At 37.0% G+C, this 15,667-nt stretch overlaps 1 protein-coding gene across 1 annotated transcript; it reads left to right on the plus strand.

Moving 5' to 3' along the window:
- Window positions 1-1,717: 1,717 nt before the first annotated feature.
- Window positions 1,718-14,615, plus strand: DDX43 (DEAD-box helicase 43). The gene is made up of 16 exons (XM_072410414.1): window positions 1,718-2,047; window positions 3,872-3,927; window positions 4,125-4,239; window positions 4,584-4,724; window positions 4,922-5,003; window positions 5,711-5,867; window positions 6,625-6,743; window positions 7,347-7,457; window positions 7,671-7,812; window positions 8,950-9,050; window positions 9,698-9,785; window positions 10,642-10,769; window positions 11,725-11,834; window positions 12,312-12,450; window positions 12,566-12,653; window positions 14,176-14,615. The coding sequence occupies exons 1-16, from the start codon at window positions 1,759-1,761 to the stop codon at window positions 14,284-14,286; spliced, it is 1,977 nt and encodes a 658-aa protein (XP_072266515.1). The 5' UTR covers window positions 1,718-1,758; the 3' UTR covers window positions 14,287-14,615.
- Window positions 14,616-15,667: the final 1,052 nt, after the last annotated feature.

The following is a 15,667-nucleotide window of genomic DNA, read 5'->3' on the forward strand; positions in this document are numbered from 1 at the left end:
GACAATGGATGATGAGCACTGTACACATGCAAGATTCTCGTCCGATATCAGCCTTGAGCTAATTATAGGACGAGAACCATTACACGTGTATACCTAGCCTAAGAAAGATATATGTGACAACCCTGAGCCTTGCGCCCATTAAAATAAATCACTAATGGTAATTTACATATTTCTGTTCAAACATGTTCCTCTTCATACACAAAGTTATAAAACAACACTTGGGCCAGAATAACCTATAAAGTGAGACTTGTGTGAAAATGGCATTACACTAAAAAACATTCTATATATTGTAAGGTTTTTATTTGCAAAATAGTGCAAAGTGCAGTAAGTCAAAGCAATTTCATTTCAATGAAACCAAGTTAATGAAATGCACTCTGAGGACAGTTTCCACTGTGTGTATACAACTTCTATTCCACAAAAAGGTGAAAAGCTTTTACTATGCAAAAGCAGATGCAAATGTAAGGACAAAGCACAGGATGTCAGCCTCTATGGAACAACACCAAGTACATTATATAAAAAAAAAATGGGAATCTCACCTGAAATTATCAATTCCTGTTGTGTTTACCTGAGTGACAATTGTATGAGTGACAAGTGTATTTAGGTAAAGTTTTTTTTTGTTTTAGTAAATATATAAAAACATTTAGCTGCTGTCATATGTATCTTTTTTATACAATTTACATTATACAAGCAATCGGGTGGACTTTGATGCTGACAATGTTTCCTGTATCCCTATATGGAACTTTTTCTTTAATATATTTTTACAGCATATGATATACTGTTGTTCATTTCCATTTTAGTATTTAATACACGTGAATAGAGACATAATAAGAGTAAATATTATTAATAAATGATAATGGGTGGTTTTCTCTCTGTTGGAACTGGTAAAAAGTTAATATCTATATGACTGGGATGTACAGAGAATATAAAAAGTAATCACACCCCTGTTAAAATGTCAGGTTTTTCTCATGTAAAAAAATTAGACCACAAAACGTTATTTAAATCAGGTTATGGGACCTATAATCTGTACAATTCATTTTAAAAAAATCTGTTAGGGGAGAAAATAAAAAACGCACAATAAGCTGGCTGCATAAGTGTGCACACCTTTAAACGAATACTTTGTTGTAATATCTTTTAATGTAATTAAAGCATTCAGTCTTCTTGGGTAGAAGTCTATCAGCATGGCACATATTAACTTGCCAATATTTGCCCACTTTTCCATCCAAAAGCGTTCCAAATCTGAACCTTTTGGAATTGTGGCCAAAACCTTCAGCCGTGGTTTGATCAGACAACATCACATTTCCCCACATGCTTTTCGGAAACTGTATCCAAGGGTGCTCCAACTGAGTATTAGTTTAGGGGTGTGCACACTTATGCAACCGGATTATTGTACAGTTTTTATTTTTTTATATTTATAGGTCACAATAGGGCCTAATTACATGATAATGAGTAGGAAGGCAGCAGACATGCAGCCCAATAATAACAATAGGTGGGGGGGCATTAACATCTTGTCATACACAGGCAGACGCCCAGAGGCCTCTGTTTCCCTAGGCCAGACCTCAGAGCTCTGGGGAGACCCTCTACTCCCGCCAATTGGCTAGAGCTGTGTACGCGTATACACGTCCCGCCTCCAGAGCCGCTCAGGCAGGAAGGAGCGGCACACAAGCTCCTCCCACTGGGCGGTGATAGGTCAGCCTGTAGAGTTGGGTCCCGCTTAAGTTGGCATCTCATGCTGTGAGCACTTGGCAGTGAGTCGCAAAGATGTCTGACTGGGAGGAAGAATACGATTGGACGGCCCCACCTGCCGCACCCCGTGAAGTCAAGCTATGGTCCCCTCCGCCACCGGAACGCTATAACAACCGGGGTAGGGGGCAGTGGCGAAATGGTGAACGGGAAAACCGGAATTCAAACTGGGCCAAAACACCTCAGAGAGGCCAGGAGAGCAATAGCACACAGAGGCGCGAATACTGGAGGAGAGACACCGAGTCCAGCCACAAGGGGGAGCCCATGAGTTTTCGGCTGGAGAGTGCCATGGTTGGCCTAGTCATAGGTGAGCGCAGACCGACCGGAGGGACCCCCGCACATTGTATTCCCCACAAGTTGTGTGCCCCCAGTCCTGATAATTGGGGGCTGATGTACCTCCATTGCACATACCTACCTTACTCTGGGTGCAAGGTGTGGGCAGGTTCATGCCTTGTGTTGGGGTTTTTTACAAGTTTTTACAAAGATTTTGTGAAAGATGCAGCACTGATATGAAAGTCTGCTTAGATGATAATGGAATCTGTTTTCCCTGAGTATTGTGGGGTGTCAGTGCAGTTCTATTTACAGGCCACATATACCACAATGTAAATATTCCTCTGCACCCGGCTTCATGACACGTGATCGGAGAGATGCTTGTGATCACGTGACTGGGTTCTCCAGCCTGTGTTTTTCTCACCCCCTTATTTTCTCTGTTTTGTTGAAACAATTTTTGCAGTGCTGCTGATCTTCTCTTTAATACAATGGTTGCACAACATTTCTCAAATTTAGTGTTCTTAGGCCTTGTTCTCTCAGGGTTCATTTTGTATATGGAGCAGTGGTACTCTGGCCCAAAAGTTTCACATCTAGCATTCTTTGCTGAAGTTTTTAAATTTCTGTTCAGCTTAGATTTAGGAATGTTAAACACAGATGTCTATGGGAATATGGATTTGCTTTTAAAAATCAGCTAGCTGGCTTCAGTAGGCATCAACACAGGGAAAGCTTGCTAGCAGCATGTTGTATAGGGCAGACAATACTGCCATTGGAATCTGCGCCTAAAGCAGAACTAAACCCGCACAACTCTATCTGCGTTCCATCGGGTCACATGCCATCCCAAACCTGGCCTAGATTGTGACCGGGTTCCTAAATATATGATATTTATTAAGTGTACATGGGGAATACAAACGTCAGATTTCAGTATGAATTCAATGCATTGTGATTCTAGTAAGGTGGAATCCTGAATTTTATGGCCTGTAGCAGAGGAGATTTGCAATATTAGAAGGTTATAGTCCAGAAATAAAATGTCTTCTCAGCAACAGAATGCTTGGTGGTGAAATCTTTTATGTGACTTCTTCTGCTGTACTTCATGCAAAAAACAATCTGCCTGCTTGCAGCTTTATTAGTAAAGTTTAATTCTGCTTTGATTCCAGGAGAAGGGTCAACATTTCCCAATTAGTTTAGCAACAAATGTGTAAGGACGTTGGCACTAACCTTGCCCTTCCTTTGCTTATTCACTGACGCTAACATATTCACGTCAACCTGTGAATGACATGTCCCTGCCCTTGTGACCTTGGCTGATGTCCTCTTCTCTATTAAAAGGCTTAGGTGCTTGCTTTGTCTCACTAACCTTGCTGCAAGAGGATCCTGTTCTTTGCTTGGTGCTAGTTATACACCAAGCAAAGAACCTTTCATACATCAATGTGGATTTCTTTCCAAGATTGAACATTCATACATCTGCACACCATTTTTTCAAACTTTCCTACCCATTTTCTGTCTTTTGAAACCTTCACTCTACCTCCCAGCACTACATACCTCCCCTCCTATTGTGTGTTACTTCCCCCACCTCCTAGATTGTAATTTCTTTGGGGAAGGGTACTCTCCTCCTGTGTCACTGTCTGTATCTGTCTGTCATTTACAACCCCTATTTATTGTACACCGCTGCGTAAATTATTGGCACTAAATAATACAAGAACACACATAGCACATAAGTGAGTGACTTGGTGCTGAAAAAAGAATTGAAAGATTCCTTAATCAATTATATCATCCTCAGGTTATTTTCTGTATTTTAAAATGGGGAGTCTCCATTAAACAGGGTCACATCTCTGCATTTACAATGATCTTGAATATCTTTTTGCAGGCCGTGCAGGATCAAAAATTAAAGAGCTGGAAGAAAAGTCTGGTTCAAGAATAAAGGTATTTGTCATTCTAAACAGAATATTGTTTCAATGTGTGAATCTAACCAAAAAGATTTGTGATGATATCCGTCACAAACATAAGTTAATCACTAATACTGTGCTTTCAGCTTATTTACTTTTATTAAATGCAATGCCCTCATTTTAATGATGACAGATGTGCCTATGTGCTGTTAAAAGTTTATTTTTTCCCTTAAGATTACAAAAGAAAACTATGACTCTGAAGTAAAGATATTTGGAAGCAGTGAGCAACAAGGAAAAGCCAAAGCATTAATTGACATGATTGTCGAGAAATATGAGAGAGGAGAAAGAGGTGAGTTTATGATTTAAGTGGTGTAGCCAGACAGTTCATCAATCATCTTGATAAAGATATCTTGTGCTGGAGCTGGTAAAGAGTTTTTACATTTTCTTGGCCACTGAGAAGCATTTTGTGTGCCATCCTTTTGATCCTACATCACAGGTTTTCTTTCTCTTAGCTGTTATGTGGACAAAACTTTTTTAGGTCTTTCCTTGTAATAGATTCTGACTTTGCTTAATGTGTACAAGGGGAAAGCTTTGAACCACATAGGGGAATATATATATATAATTTATTTGTGTGTATGTATATGTTTTTTTTTTTTTTCTGTCAAATCCTATTAATATTTGTCATTTTCTTAGGTTTTGGACATAGAGAGAGTCATTCTTCCAGTTTTTTGGAGTCAGCAGAAGAAGAAACACCTAAAGTAACAGAAAAAACTCAAATAGATTGGGATGCGATTAGAGCAAATCATGTAAAATATGCAGCAATGAAGTGGGCTGGTATGTAAATTGTATTGTATGTGAAGCTCCATCTTTTGGCTAACACATTTGAATTCATAGTATTCATATATAATATTTTTTATATTTGCCTAAGAAAAATATATTTCACTATAATAAAGTAAATATGTTTATAACCACTGCACCTTTCCTTTTAATGGTTTTTGTTTTTAATATTTACCTTTTTTTTTTTTTTTAAGATGTGCCTCCTATTGAAAAAGCTTTTTACATAGAATCTCCAAGTGTAGCGTCAATGTCTGAGGAAGAAGTGGCAAACTGGAGGTAAATCTAGGCAGAAGGAATTTCTAGTTTAATTTGAAAACTGTAAGCAATTTTTTGTGTGTATTTCCACTGATGCACTACAAGTTTTCTACTTCCATCCCTCGAATGTAAACCAGCAGCTCCTCATTAACTCCTGCACTTGGTTCACATCTTGGCAGTTATAATGACCACTTAGGTATGCAGCATTCTAGACATGTTGCATCTCATCCAAAATGCATGGGCTTAATAATGTTTGTTAAAATGCATGGGAGTGAAAAAAAGTCTTATCAAATTAACAATTGTGTTTATAAATGTTTTGTGTATAAGTAAGCTTAACTCATTATCCGCTTCTTGTATGGTAGCAACTGAACTGGGAGTATGAGGTTAGCAAAACCAATCAGATGTCTTGAACATACTAAGTGATGGAGAGAGCAGAATGAGAAAAGTGTGTGGTTTTTTTTTTTTTACCTCACACATTATTCATGTCAATAAATGTATTCAGCTGTTTAAAGGTTGGCTTTATCTTTCATGTCTGAAATCTAGTTTGTTCTGTTGATCTAATTCAGTGTGTAGTGGGGTAAACTAAAATCAACCTGTGTGCATTGTAAACGTTCATCTTTGTAGTGAATTTTAAAAAGCTAAAACTTTTCCTAACTTACCTAAAGCTTTTTTGGGGGGGTCTGAGTGGTTTATATGCATCTGTAAGTGTCTTGCCTTTTTTTCTACAGGAAGGAAAACAATAACATTATTTGTAAAGACTTTAAAGAAAATGATAAAAGAAAATTTCCAAACCCCGTACGCACATTTCAAGATGCATTTATTTCATTTCCAGAAGTTATGACCGCATTAAAAAATGCTGGATTTGTACGTCCAACCCCAATACAGGTATTATTCTTTATTAAAATGTTTTTAACATACTGATACCTGGCGATATGTTATTTCTTCTCTAGTTGTAATGGAGTATGGCACCCTTCAGCTTTAAAGTGCAGATTCAGTGGTCGCACACTGCTTAATACAGCATATGGCAACTCATTTATTAGAAAGGACTATTTGAATACTTTGAAAATTACATTAAGGATGACCATGTTGCCATACCTAACATTTTAACAACAACCTGCAGTGTTCTCCCCAGAAATTTTTTTCAGCCGGGTGGTAAAAAAGGGGGTGTGGCAAAACAAGGCAAATTTAGTGCTACCAGTTGTTTATGCCAATGGTAGCCAGTAACCTCTTATTATTTCAGTGTTCTACCTTCTCCCAATTATTTGTGTCTCCTTCACATGAAGGCTGCACAGGAGGACACAGAGCACGGAGCAGCTTCTCTTAGATCTGGGCATCCGAGGATGAGAGCTGCCGAGAGCTGGGCGGGGTATTCAAATCAGCCGGGCGGAGCAACCAGCTAAAAACCTCTGGGGAGAACTATGACCTGTATAAGATATGTCTATTTAGAATATCGTATGTGTGCTGTTCACTTGTAAAGTTTTTGCGTGACTTCTGAGACTTTGCTGAGTATTGCCATCTTTAGCTTCTCAGATCCAAAAAGGAGAGGATTTTTGTATTAGGATTTATATTATTTTTTTTACTTTAGCTTACAAAAAAGTTGTTAAACCTCAACTTTTGTTTTTAACCTAACTTTTTTATTTAGACTCAGGCATGGCCAATAATTCTACAAGGATTGGATCTCATTGGGATTGCACAAACCGGTACTGGAAAAACACTGGCCTACTTACTACCAGGGTTCATTCATTTGGATCTTCAACCACTGTAAGTTCTGTCACTTTATGATTGTAGTTATTGGTACAGTTATGTGAAAAAAAGTATACCCTCTTTTTAATTGTAAGGTGTTGCAACTCAAGACATAATTGTTCCTTTAAAATTTGAGAAATACAACCTCAAATGAACAACAGCACAGGACACAATACACCGTGTCATTATTCATTCAATAAAGACAAAGTAAAAATGTGTGTGAAACATGAAGTAAACTCTTACTACTTTCATATAGGAAGCAGATGAATACATACATTTTTAATTTGATACACATACCAAAAAAACTTAGTTGTTCCTGTGGAGATGGAAAGTTAGACATCCACCCCATGCCATTCTCAACCATGCTGGAAGTAATGCAATTACTTTTCTTTCAGTGTATTCTGATAGGTAAAATGTAATATTCCCTTAAGAATAATTTTACTGTCAAAGTAAACAGAGTAGTAGGACAGAAATAGTTTAAATAGTGCTTTTTGAAATCAGCAGATTACATGAGGTCTTTAAAATCCCAAGTGATTATCTAAAAATGTTTGTGTATGTTTGTCTAAATATGTGACAATATGTTCCTTTCCTATAACTATTTTTAATTTATTTTTTTATTAGACCTAGACATGAACGTGAGGGTCCTGGTATGCTTGTTCTGGCCCCGACTAGAGAATTGGCTCTTCAAGTTAAGGCAGAATGCTCCAAATATAAATACAAAGGATTTAAAAGGTATGAATTTGGTTTGGTTGTGAAAAATGTAGGCTGAGGTGTTAAAATGCCTTTGAGTTATGCATGTAGGGGAAAAAATATGCAGCAATGCTGCCGCCTTCTACCACTAGATAAAAAACAAAAAGGTTAACTAAAGATTACATGTTATAGGTCCTGTGTTTGAGAGTTTAGAAAAAAACATAATGTATAAGTATTTGATTCTTCTGTTTTTAGCATTTGCATCTATGGCGGAGGTGACCGTAAGGATCAAATAAATGAGGTCAAAAAAGGAATTGATATAGTTATTGCTACTCCTGGAAGACTTCACGATCTACAGATGAACAATGTTGTTAATCTAAGAAGTATAACTTACTTAGTAAGTAATTATTACTGTTTATAATGCATTGCTATGTGTCTAGAAAACTGTTTAGAACAAAAGTGCTATTTTTCTCCATCCTTTTACAATAAACTCAAACAGAATATTTTTATCTGTACTGTATCATGAAAAGTATCCCCCTGTCCACAAGGTCCAGCATTATCTGCATATTTTAATATATCTTCTAATATGTATATAGGGCAGCCTAAATATTGATTCTGGATTGAGGGAGGGAGGGTTATGACACCTGTTTGCATTTTAGCTCTATCTGTACTTGCTGTAGTGAAGGCCCTAACCTGTCCAAAACAAAAAGTCTCTGAGTTGAGGGTAAGTCCTGTGAGATCAGGAGCTCTTAGGCTTAGCCTACACAGACTGTTTCCCCATAATTTAATGTTGATGTCAAAAATGTCTGAAATTCCTATGCATTCCAAAGGGCTAGTCTACACCAGGGAGTTTGTAAGAGGCGCATTTCTGAGCGTTTAGGAGAACTCTCCTTTCTGTGTTTAAAACTTTTTTTGTGTCTTTAAACTGCTTGTAAACTCGCAATAAACACTTACATTGAAATCAAAGAGAGCTTTAGCATGTGTTTATAACCCTTTAAAAACTGGAAAAAATTGATGCGTTAACATGTGTTAATAAGAGTTTTAAATGCCTGCTTTAAAAGCCTAGAAACTCTCATAAAAGCAATATGGTTTTTATAGATGTTTTGGCATGCTTTTAAACACTTGTATAAACTCATTCTAAACTGGTATGGGAGTTTTTAAGAGTTAAAAAAAAAAAAAAAAAAACAGTCTGTGTAGACAAAGCCTTAATAAACATAATTGGTTATAGGTTTTGAAGGCAGACAGACAATTACCACATTTTTGTCAATGCAGGTTTCCTTTAGGTGACTTATTTCTTAGAGCTTTTTTAGTGATGCTCCATTTTACACTTCTGATTTAGGATATGTAATGTTACACCTCTGGCTTTTTTGCACACTGTCCCAGCCCTGCCTAAGCAATGTACAAAGCCCTGCTTATCTTGGGTAATAATCATATGTGACATGGGGTAGATTTATAAATTGAATGCATACCAATTACTATTGTGACTTCTGTGCATGCACTTTTGTCGCTTGACTAACTAAGATTGTGTAAACAGGTTTTAGATGAAGCTGACAGAATGCTAGATATGGGGTTTGAACCGCAGATAAGGAAGATACTGATTGATATTCGACCAGACAGGCAAACCATAATGACAAGGTAAGTCATGTTCATATAACCATTGCAATTTTAATCTACCAGTGTGTGCCATGGGGGTAGTACTGTAGTAAATATTTGTTAGCTTGTAGAATAGGGATGAGTTATCGCAAAGAGTTTGTTTTGCTAGGAATTATTCATCACATTGGTACTGAGAAGAAAAAAATAAACATTTCTGATGCTAGAAGTGCTTCACAAACTAATTTTATGATCTTCTGTTGCTTTAATAAAAAGTAAAAGAATATCCTGGATTTATGAAGGTCATGAGATTGCTATAAAATGAGATGGTTATAAAACTGAACTCCAGGTAAACTGATAAATACACAGAAATCAACACAAATGAGCAGTTTTTTGCCAAATGTTTTCTGACCATCCAGTCCTTGGATTTACCCATTTACCTAAATATCTTTAATACAAAGATTTGTGGAAATATTTACTGGAAAGTTTCTTTTGGTTAATCTTCGTTGACTTAATTCCTAGACCTAATCAGCAGATTTGAGAGGGAGGAAAAGCAACAGTCTTTATGCAGGACGGCAAAGCAAGAAGAATTTACAGAAATGGCGGTCTTCATGTTTATGCCAACTAAGAGAAAACTGTTATTTCTCTTAATTTGTTGACTCGGCTGTGTATTTTGTTTTGTTCTCCTTTAGTGCTACCTGGCCAGAGGGCGTTCGTCGTTTAGCCAACAGTTACTTGAAAGATCCGTTGATGGTATATGTGGGAACATTGGACTTGGCTGTAAGTTATTTCCTTTAGTAGTAACTTTGAAAAGGTCTCAAAACGTAATAAGACATGTAAAAATAGTTTCTATTTCTATTGGAGTTACTGAGAAGAGGTTATAAGAGGGCTATTTTCCTTGTAAATCATTTAACATAAGGTAAGCAGCCCGGACTACACTGCCTAAAATATATGGTATGAATTTAGTAGGTTCTGTTTAGGTGTATCAGTTTTATTTCCTGTCAGGCTAAGATCCTTGGCCAGGGCAAATAATCGATGAACACGGCCCCACATCTTTCTTAATTTTTCAGCCTTGGGGTGAACAGTGAGGAGATTCCTGGCCTTGTAAGAGCTTTATATACAGTGGTATGACTGGTGATGCCATGCTGAGGAAGTGTTTTAATGAAAAGCGGTATTTACTGGGGGAGGATTTTTTTTTTTGTGTGTGTGTGTGTGTTGCCTAATATGTGGTTTTTCCACATATTGTCCTGTTACACAAACGCAGTAAGAGTTGACAGATTGCCAGCTATGTATTGCATACAGTTGCCTATTCATGGTTCAGAAATTGTCAGCTCTGCATTTACTTCTCTGCGAATTTGAATTTACAGATGTTAGGCTGCAGTAAAGTAGTTTGAAATGCCACTGGTTCTTGCAAATTCCTCCTAAAGTAAACATTGTAGGAATTGTATGGCTTTTTTTATGTTTTTTTTTTATTTTTTGTTTTGTTTTTTTTTAATAACCACTGAAGGCATCCAGGTGTTACAGCTGACATAACCAAATTCCTCCTTTTACTTTGATCTCCTCTTTGTGTGTAACTAACAAATTGGTGCCGTTACCTCTTTGTTTTAATGTGTTTTTATTACATTTTATTTTGCAGGCTGTTAATACAGTAGAACAAAAAGTTGTCGTTATTACAGAGGAAGAAAAGAAATCTTTTACTCTTCATCTTATTGATTCCCTAAAACCGGAGGATAAAATGATAATATTTGTTGGAAAAAAAGCTGTGTAAGTATGCAGACTGTGTATAATCAAATGCATTTGGTCGTACATAAAAAGGCATGCCAGCAGATCATTGTTTGGGCCTATCTGTACCTTTTTACCTAAATAAACTTTAGGCAGCTCTGTCTTTAATACTTCTCTCCAGCACTGTCCTGTGCAGACTCCACATCTCGGCTGTCTATTCTCTCCTGATTTGATTGGCACCTAGTGTCATCCAATCCACTTCCCTTTGAGATCAGGTTATGAATACATCTCTTGGCAATTGGTTGTTACTTTGGTGAGGGCACATATTTATATTCATACTTTTATTAGGAATGGGCTGCTTCAGTGTCAATATCTGTTCCTTGATATTAGGCTTAGACCTCCTGCTGTCTAGAAGGGACAACAAAACCTTTGCATTCAGGCTTTGAAGTGCAGAAATACCCAATTATAGCTCAGCTATTTGCTAGCCAATTAATGCTTTAGAACAGGGATCGGAAAACTTTTTGGACTACTAGGCCATTTCAGGAGGTCAATAAGGTACACTAGGCCAGAAGAAACAAGGTGTCCAAGGAAAGGTGTGTTTTTTTTTTTTATTATTATTTATTTATTTATTTATTTAAAAATACGATACAATCAATGGGAAACATGATGCTGCATGTTCTTAGACAGATAAAAGTTGAAGACACAACTTTCGAGGTCAACCTTCTGGAGACTGGTAGCTGCACGTTGCTACTGCTCTTTAGACATAGTAATTACGTGCGGGGACTCGTAATAAATCAACAGTTAGGCCAGGTCCAGCAATAAATAACTAGGGGGACGTTGGGCCGAACTGGAATACTGGCTAGGCCGTATCCGGCCTAAAGGACAGAGTTTGCATACTTCTGCTCTAGAACGTTAATGTTTTTCCTTATTGTAGATCCTAAAAGTGTATTCAAAGCCAACATTTCTCATAGGGAACATTTTGTTTTTTTTGTTTTAGTGCTGATGATTTAGCTAGTGATTTATGTCTGCAAGACATAGCTGTTCAAGCATTACATGGAGATCGAGACCAAATTGATCGAGAACAGGCACTGGATGACTTCAAGACAGGTAAGATGTACATATTTTTTTTTGATTTTTGTTAATTTTATAGGTTTTTTTTTTTTTTTGGTTTGCATTGCTACTACTGGTTAATGAAGGTCTTCCTGTAAACTAAAAATCAAAGTCTGTTAGTGAGGGTCCCAAATCTCCCCATAGGGAAATGTACAAACTGTAGATTGGAAAAGACATAATTCCACTCTCCTTTCTCATCCCAAGTTTGCTAGCAACTAATGTAATGCATTGGTTTGTTTCTCTGACAACATATTGGGTTCTCAGTGCTAGCCAATGTGGTAGAAATATATAATTTATATGGTGAAAGACTGCTGTGCTGGAACGATAATGCCTCTCTTTAAAAACACTGAAGGATATGTAGGCACTGTGCAAAAAAAATGTAAATATGTAGCGAAACAATAACCTTCATTCAACCATGGGCATTGTTTATCTGTCTCAGTATAAACTAATATTTCCCCTTTTATTTTTATACAGGCGTAGCAAAAATCCTAGTAGCAACTGATTTGGCTTCTCGGGGACTGGACGTGCATGATGTTACTCATGTTTTAAATTATGATTTTCCTCGTAATATTGAAGAATATGTGCACAGAGTAGGTCGTACTGGAAGAGCCGGGTTAGTAGATATTTATTTTCTAGGAGTTATAGTGGCATAGAAAGTCTACAAATTTTTGCCAAGTTTGCCATACTTAATATTTATGATGCAACTTTTTTATTTTTTCTTCATATAGACGCTTTGGTGAATCAATCACATTGGTGACAAGGAACGACTGGAGGGTTTCTGGAGAACTAATTAGTATATTGGAACGTGCAAATCAAGTAAGAGCAGAGTTGTTAGACGTTCATATTTCCTGTCGGGCATCCTTTTTATGACAGAAGATACTAAAGACTGATTTAATCTATACAGTGGTGCATGAAAGTTTGTGAACCCTTTCAAATGTTGTATATTTTTGAGCGAGTCCCAAAACATCATATGTTTTAGGTCATAGATAACATTGGATCCTTTATTTTTTCGATGAATATATAAATTCTCTATATAAGTTTTATTTGTTTAACCTCCTAAGCGGTAATCCTGAGTCACACTCAGTTACTTTACCCTGGGGACACATCTGCCTATTCTGATCTCCAGCCGCGAAGTGCAGAGCCGTGATCAACGGGGATTCCCGTGAGGTCAGGACTTAGCGGCGGGAAATTTAAAATCATTTTGTATTGGATTCAATAGCTGTATTGAGTCCAATACAAAAAAAATATTCAATCTCTCTCTATCTATCTATCTAATCTATCTATCGCAGCTGTACATGTATATTACAGGTTTAACTATTTTTTAATTTTACATTTATTTATTTCTTTCTTTATTTATTTTTTAAGTTATTTATTACCTTTATTACTTATAGGACTAATTTTGGTGAGTTTTGCCTTAGAATTATAGCCTACAATGTAAAATAAATTTCCATGCAAAAAAAGTTTTAACACTTTTTGCAAGGAAATTTGGACTGAATCAAACCACTAGGTAGGTTACCTGTGTTTTTATCTATTTGTCGGATTCGTTGAAAATTAGTTTTTAGTCACATTCATATAAAAAAATTTTTTTAAAGGGTTCACAAACCTTGAAGTACCACTGTTTTCAAAAAGTGGAGTTTTCCTTTAAAGACAGTTGGTGAGGAAATAACCCCAATACATCTGTTTCCCAGCTTTCAAGACTACACACTAAGCTCAGCTAAATTGTGCCAACCTGAAGCCGGCCTCATCTGAAGCGAAGTGTAAGGTCCTTCATGTGTTTCTGTAAATTACAGGCTCTGTTTGAGCCTGTTACATATTTCATATTTTTTTGCTGCATTGTCTACCCTCAGTCTGAAAGGTAGAACTTCCTGTGCCCTTCAATAGATAAAAAAAATAAGGAATTTTGTAGTTACAGTAAGATTTATCAGTGGAGTCCATTGGGAGACACAGGTCCCACCCTTTATACATTTGCAGTATATTAACATGGACTAGTTTTTGTTTGCTATTTCCCCTTCTAGACAGTAGTATAGCTCGAGGTTAAAAACTGGGTGTCCCTCAATGGATTCAAATTAAAGATTCTGCAGCAAGTGTTTTTGTGGGTTTTTTTTTTTTTCCCTCCTACATCTTAAAAAAAAACAAAACTACACTAATTCCATCATTACATTTTGTCAGCGTTTTTCTTGCATGGAAGGTAAAATACGAAAATTCACTTGATACCAATAATCCTGGGGTGACTTATCACTCAACAGTCAGCAATGGTAATGCCTAGAGTGTTAGATGTGTTTTTGTTTGGTTTTTTTTGTATTCTTGATTTTTAAATTTATGGCATTTGTCATTTCAGGAAGTACCAGAAGATCTGTTTGAAATGTCAGAGAGATATGAACAATTTAAGAAGAAGAAACAAAGTGAGCGTGGCATGGTGCCTCGCAAAGGACGATGGAGAGATGGCTAATCGTTTGATTGTTTGTTTGATTTAATATTTATATTCTGTTTTATCAAAGGAATATATGAATGTATATTAAACTGCTGCTTAACTGTCCTTTAAATGTGGCAACTTTTCAGGCTTTTTTCTTTTCACACTTTAATGTGGTATGCATGACATTACATGGGGGCAGGGGAACATGTAATTTACAGCATTAAACATAGCTTAGAAAAAAAGTGATTGTTTTGCTTACAGTTAGATTCGCAGGAAGTTACAGGGGTACTCTTTCTGGAAAAAATGACAGGTATTTCTTTCACACCCATTAGGAACACTGGAAAAAACCTTGAGTTATACTAGTACCTCCAGGACAATTGGGACACTGGCCAAGTTTAAAAAAAAAAAGTGTCTTACTAGCCCAGGGTGTACCACTTTTTCATACCTGCATACATTGTTTTTTATTTTTTAATCATTCAGGACCCTTTTCTATATTGCCCTCTGATTTTGCTAACTAGCACCTTTGTCTGCCTTTTGCTTGATACTTCATTTGGACTTTGCAGACGAACCAGGTGATATTCAGTCATAAGATTCTGCATGGGCAGACTGTTTTTGTTAAGTTAGTTGTGCTGAGTTTTCTATGTCTGGAGCTGCAGACATTACCCCCGAGGCATTAGGAAGGCTTAAAGCTGTGGGACATTGTTGCAGGAGTTTGGGTGGACCCTAAGAAAAAGTTATTGGAACAAACTTTTGAGGAGTCTGGGCCTTATCCTGGTCACATCCCTGACTAGAATGTTGTTTTTAGTCATAAGTGTGAGACTGGCATCAGATTCGAACTCTTTAGTCCAGAGCCTTCTAACTTTTACCTGAGTCCTAATCTCTGCACTGAATGTTTTGTAATTTTGGGACAAACCAGTCCTCTCTCTGGACAGATCCATGGGCCAGACTAGTCTTGAAGGTTTATAAATCCAGCTCTGGAATTGGAGGGTCTTTTGGAGGATTCTTATGGCCAGCCTGTGGGGCTGGAATAGAAATCCTGTCTTATCTGAGCAATCATTTTCCTCAGTAAACCTTTAAGCACCTCCGGGAATATTTCTATGCCTTCAGCATTGGACTAACTTGTTGGAGGGTCATTCAATCTGGATCCAGTGAGACAATGGGCCTGTTGGAGCTTCAGTGTTGTTGCTTACCTTTAGTAGCACAGGCTTTGAAAATTCTTAAGGTTTTAAGGACACCTGCCATGAGAGCGGAATTGAAGCATCCATCACCTACATCCATGTAAAAATGAAAGGTACCTGACCGGAATACTAATCCTCTAACCAGGATGGATAGATAACAGATATTCAGATAAGTGGACCTAGAGCATCTAATCTTTAGTCATCTTTTCAAGATGGTTAAATACAAAAAGCATGGTCAG

Source organism: Pyxicephalus adspersus, chromosome 4, assembly GCF_032062135.1.
Source record: "Pyxicephalus adspersus chromosome 4, UCB_Pads_2.0, whole genome shotgun sequence".
In the NCBI taxonomy this organism is placed as follows: Eukaryota; Metazoa; Chordata; class Amphibia; order Anura; family Pyxicephalidae; genus Pyxicephalus; species Pyxicephalus adspersus.

Bases quoted from the DNA above. Each gene is read 5' to 3' on its own strand.
- DDX43 (XM_072410414.1), top strand. From the start codon at position 1,759: ATGTCTGACTGGGAGGAAGAATACGATTGGACGGCCCCACCTGCCGCA. The intron at 9,786-10,641 runs GTAAGTTATTTC...TTTATTTTGCAG, and splicing joins TGGGAACATTGGACTTGGCT to GCTGTTAATACAGTAGAACA. The intron at 12,451-12,565 runs GTTAGTAGATAT...TTCTTCATATAG, and splicing joins GGTCGTACTGGAAGAGCCGG to ACGCTTTGGTGAATCAATCA.